Below are 4,296 nucleotides of genomic sequence, written 5' to 3'. Positions count from 1 at the left end.
TGGCGGGTGCTGTGCGGTAGTGCGGCAACATCCACCCAAGACTTTTGAGGGGGCAGCAGGGGCAGCGGCCCGCGCCCGAGCGGCGCATTCGGGCCCCCGAATCCAGAGAGGGCGGGAGCCGTTTGCCCTCCCCCCCGGGGCGCGCACCATCAGGAGGAAGTCGTTGGAGAGGGGGCCGTAGCTGAGCAGCAGCGGCTCGCCCGCTGACAGCTGCGGAGTCAAGCATGGACGCGTGGGGGCGTGCATGTGTGTTTGTGCGTGCGTGTGTATTCGTGTGTATGTGCATGTAGATGCACGCCTGCGCGTGCACTTGTCAGTGCGCGGTGTGTGGGCGCGGTATGACGAAGGGATTGCGTCGCCTGGTTTCGTCCAACACAGGCATGCAGGTGCAGGCGCCGGTGCCTGCGTGGCGCGCGGCACACCTGCGCGCTGCAGCATGTGGGCGCCGATGCACGCGTGCACATGCACACATGTGCGCACACAAGAGAACACACACAGACACATGCACGCACACACACATATGCCCTCACGTCACCCCTGCCCACTGCCCCCACCTGCCGCTTGGCCACCATGGCCACTCACACACACGCAACTGCACACACACATACACACACACGCACACACACATATGCCCTCACGTCACCCCTGCCCACTGCCCCCACCTGCCGCTTGGCCACCATGGCCACACCGCCGTCCTCAGCAGGCAGCACCTCGGCGTTGGGCTCAAAGCTGTGGTTGGCCATGTCGATGAGGGGCAGCAGCGAAGCAGGCTGCGACGGCCCGCGCACGCGGAACGCGCGGCTCGTCACAGCGGCCAGGCCCCAGCCTGGGGGGGTGCACAAACGATTGTCGGCGCCGCCGCGGGCGGAATGTGTGGGGGACGGAGGGGGGGAATAGGCTCAATCCGGGCCAAGGCGCAGGCTGGCAGGCGACTGCCAACGCCAGTCGCACCCCATGCGCTCCTGCTGTGCCTGGGCGCAGACAGACAACTTGGCATGGCGCTTAAGCCTAAGGAGGATAACATCTTATTGACGACTGGCAAGCCTGAGCGGCTCTATCATGCACGCCGGCTTGGCTTGCCAAACGGCGCTGCCCCCCAAATCGCACGCAGCCCCGCCGTCCCCCCACCCAGCGAGTTGATGTCCACCCTCACGCCGCCAAATGGGTCCGCCGCGGTGCCGGCCAGCGGTGCCAGCGCGTCGGTGCTGAAGCGGTGCAGCCAGCGGCAGCGCTTCTTGACCTGCGGTCAGCGGGTCGCGCGAATTTCAACACAACTGCACCAGCTGCGGCGCTCGCGCACAAGCTGCACGCAGCCCAGCACCACACAGCACGCGCAGCGTGCACAGCACGCGCAGCCCAGCAGGCTGCAGAGAGGCGACCCCACCTGCTCCACCACGGGAGGGTAGTCAATCGCCTCCAGGGCCTCCCGGGAGAAGAACATGGGCACGCCCGGGAAGCCGCGGGGCAGCTGCGCGATGTAGGGGGCGAAGGGGCTGCTGGGGCCGGCGGCGCGGTGCGCCAGCAGGGCCAGGGCCAGGCGGCCGCCCCAGAGCTCCTCGGGGACCTTTGAGAAGTGTGTGGTTGTGTCATGTGCGCATATGTTAGGTGCTTGATTGGAGTGAACTTTGTGGGTGTGCAGTTTATGTACGATGGGTGCGAGTTCTGCGGGCGTGCTTGCATGCTCTCCTGGCGGCTAGGCCAGGAGCGTGAACCTCAAAGCAGGGATGTGTTTGCTTTCCACCACACCACATTCTTATTACACCACAGAAGCTTGCTGCTGGCGAAGCGTGATGTGACGCATGCGCCTGCAGTACAGCGCTGACAGCCGGCAGCGATACCAGCACGCCTGTCGGGTTGCAGCCCCCACACCTGCCCGATGAGCGCCAGCAGCCCGGGGTCGCAGTCTGACGGATCGTACGTCAGCAGGCAGCGCCGTGGCAGCTCGATCAGCCGCGCCCCCGCCGGCAGGTCCTGCGGCGAGCGAGGGGATTGGCCGCGGCCGGGGGCTGCCACTTGCCGCCTGATGCGCATCGCGGCCGCCATGAAGCCGCTAACTTGCGGACGGGCCACGCGTGTCGAGGCCGGGCTGGGGGGCGCTTTTGCTGTTTCGTTCCTGCAAGCCGCCGCGTTATTGAGCCCCCTGGCCCAGGAGCACCGCCTTGCGGCGCGCGTGTGCGTCGCGTGCCTCCTGAGGCCTTACCCGTGTGGCCTTGAGGCCCCAGCCGCTGCCGCCGTCGCGGCCGGCGAGGTTGGCGAGCGTCGCGCCCTGGACGCTGCCGCCCTGGGAGACCACCCACGACACAAGCTCCGGAAGATCTGACGCGCCGCCCTCGGCCCCGTCGGAGCTTGCTGCAGCGGCCACGGAGCGCCGTGCTCGGGGGGTGGCATTGGGGGGGCTGGCGGTACTGGCAAGCCCTGCCGCGGCGGCACGCAGACGGTAAAGCCTACGAGAGCAGCGCTTTGTGTTACAGCAGTATGGCAATGCGATCGAGCAAAAATGGCATCTTCATGGCCATTTGGCAGCTGCATTGCTAAGGCTGGCGCACCTGCTGCCGGCTCGCGCCAACATCATGTGCGGCGTCGCCAATGCTGCACAAGGCTTCCCGCTCGCTCTGCAGGGCGTGCAATCCACCAGCGGGGACGCAAGCGAAGCTAGGTGCATTTCAAGTTTCCAGATATTCAAATTTATTCGTCGCGCAGGTCGGGGGATTCCGGCTACGTGGTCGGACGATGGCAGGGCAGGAAAGGATGCAGAACAACACAACAAAAGACAAATTCACTGGTGTTCACATATCATATCGTCGGCTGCAATGTGCTAGCTCAGAGTTGATCTGACGATCTGTGGAGGTGGCCTGCCACCAGGTGGAGGTGCCTGACACCAACGAAATGTTTCTGTTCACAGATTGTTTTGCGATTGTCTTCCGAGACCCCAGCAGTATCAAGCCACGTGACTCCGTAGCAGGCAATGGTTTCTTGCGTAGGGGTTGACTGGCGGTCAGAGAGAGCACATACTGTACATGGGTCAGTCGCGTCACAGGTATGCGACGGGAGCATATATGTAACATAATTTGGAAGAGGATAGTACTCATACAAGGGAATTTCCAGCTCGTTCTTTTTCACGGATGCTCAGCACCAGGGAAAAGCGGAGTGAGCCCCTAATTGCACCCCTGGGTGCAGCCCTAGGCGCTCTCGCAGTGCCCAGCGCCTCTGTACCAATGAAACCCAAGGGGAGCATCCGTTGAGTGCCCCATTGCAGTCGCCCTGCTGCTCGGCAGGTGCTGCCCGCGCAGAGGAGGGGCCGCTGGCGCTGAGGATGCCCTGCGCTGTCAGCCCAGGTGGCATTGAACCAGTCACATCACACGGGCATGCATACTGCTGAATGCTGGTCGCGAACTCATACGGCGGGCGTCACCATGCGTCCCGTGTGCTGATGAGGTGGCTGTTCCCCAGCTCGTTCGCGCCCTGCGCCGCCCCGCACCAGCAGCAACCATGCCTTTCTTGTCGCAGAGCCTCTCCCTTGTCGAATGCAGGACCGTTGGTAACTTTCCCTTGAAAACGTGGATTACGTGTATGCTTTCATTCATCACGACCTGGTGCGTCAACATCGACCAGATCTGCCTGCCGAGCCCATCTTGAGACACCATAGGGCAATAGAGGGAGATCGAATTCACCAGAAAGCAGTAGGACATTGAGATCCATGCCGCGTTTCCACTGGTGCGGGTGCCGACCACGTCGGCACTGCCACGCTGCCATGCTGCGATGGCACCTGCTGCGTGCCATCGCGACGCCGTTGTGCAGCCGCTCGCGCCAGTCTATCCGTGCCGGTCGCCGCAGCACAACCCGCACCCCTGGCGCCGCCCTGTCCGTGCGCCCCTGCCGCGCCTCAGGCATGTCGAAGACGGCGCGGGCGCGTTTGTGCCGCCAAACGGTCTGACGCCGCACGGGGACGGCAGCGGCGTGGCGCACGCGATGTGCGAGATAGAGGTCCCGGGGCACAGTGGGACCCTCCAGGCCTGCTTCACGCTGCCCGTGAGCGCGTGCATGCGCGCGTCATTAGCAAGTGCTGAGGGTGATGGGAGGCTGCACCCATGGATAGAATTGTTGCATGTCCGGTGGCCGCCCGCTTCTGGAGCCAATCCAGGCTCATGGGGTCGAGCCTGGAGCCATCCAGGCTCATGGCACAGGCAGCGCGCGGCAGGGCTACACCGCGCGCCCCGCGCCCGGCGCCAAGTAGGCGCTTGGCGAGCGGGGCCACTGCAGAGGGGGCACCGTCCCCCCCGCCGGCCCCCGAGCCCA

The 4,296-nt window shown here is 64.7% G+C and overlaps 1 protein-coding gene across 1 annotated transcript; it reads right to left on the bottom strand.

Annotated features, from left to right (window-relative positions):
- Positions 1-526: 526 nt before the first annotated feature.
- MNEG_10760 (hypothetical protein) lies at positions 527-2,043 on the bottom strand (the record flags this gene model as incomplete). Its single annotated transcript, XM_014040769.1, has 5 exons — positions 527-592; positions 663-826; positions 1,129-1,240; positions 1,385-1,564; positions 1,870-2,043. 5 exons carry the CDS (start codon positions 2,041-2,043, stop codon positions 527-529), a joined length of 696 nt encoding a protein of 231 aa, XP_013896223.1.
- Between the last annotated feature and the right edge of the window lie 2,253 nt (positions 2,044-4,296).

Source organism: Monoraphidium neglectum (genome assembly GCF_000611645.1).
Source record: "Monoraphidium neglectum strain SAG 48.87 unplaced genomic scaffold scaffold02448, whole genome shotgun sequence".
Taxonomy (NCBI): domain Eukaryota; kingdom Viridiplantae; phylum Chlorophyta; class Chlorophyceae; order Sphaeropleales; family Selenastraceae; genus Monoraphidium; species Monoraphidium neglectum.
The sequence above is the reverse complement of the archived record's forward strand: the minus strand, read 5'-3'. Positions and strand labels throughout refer to the sequence as shown.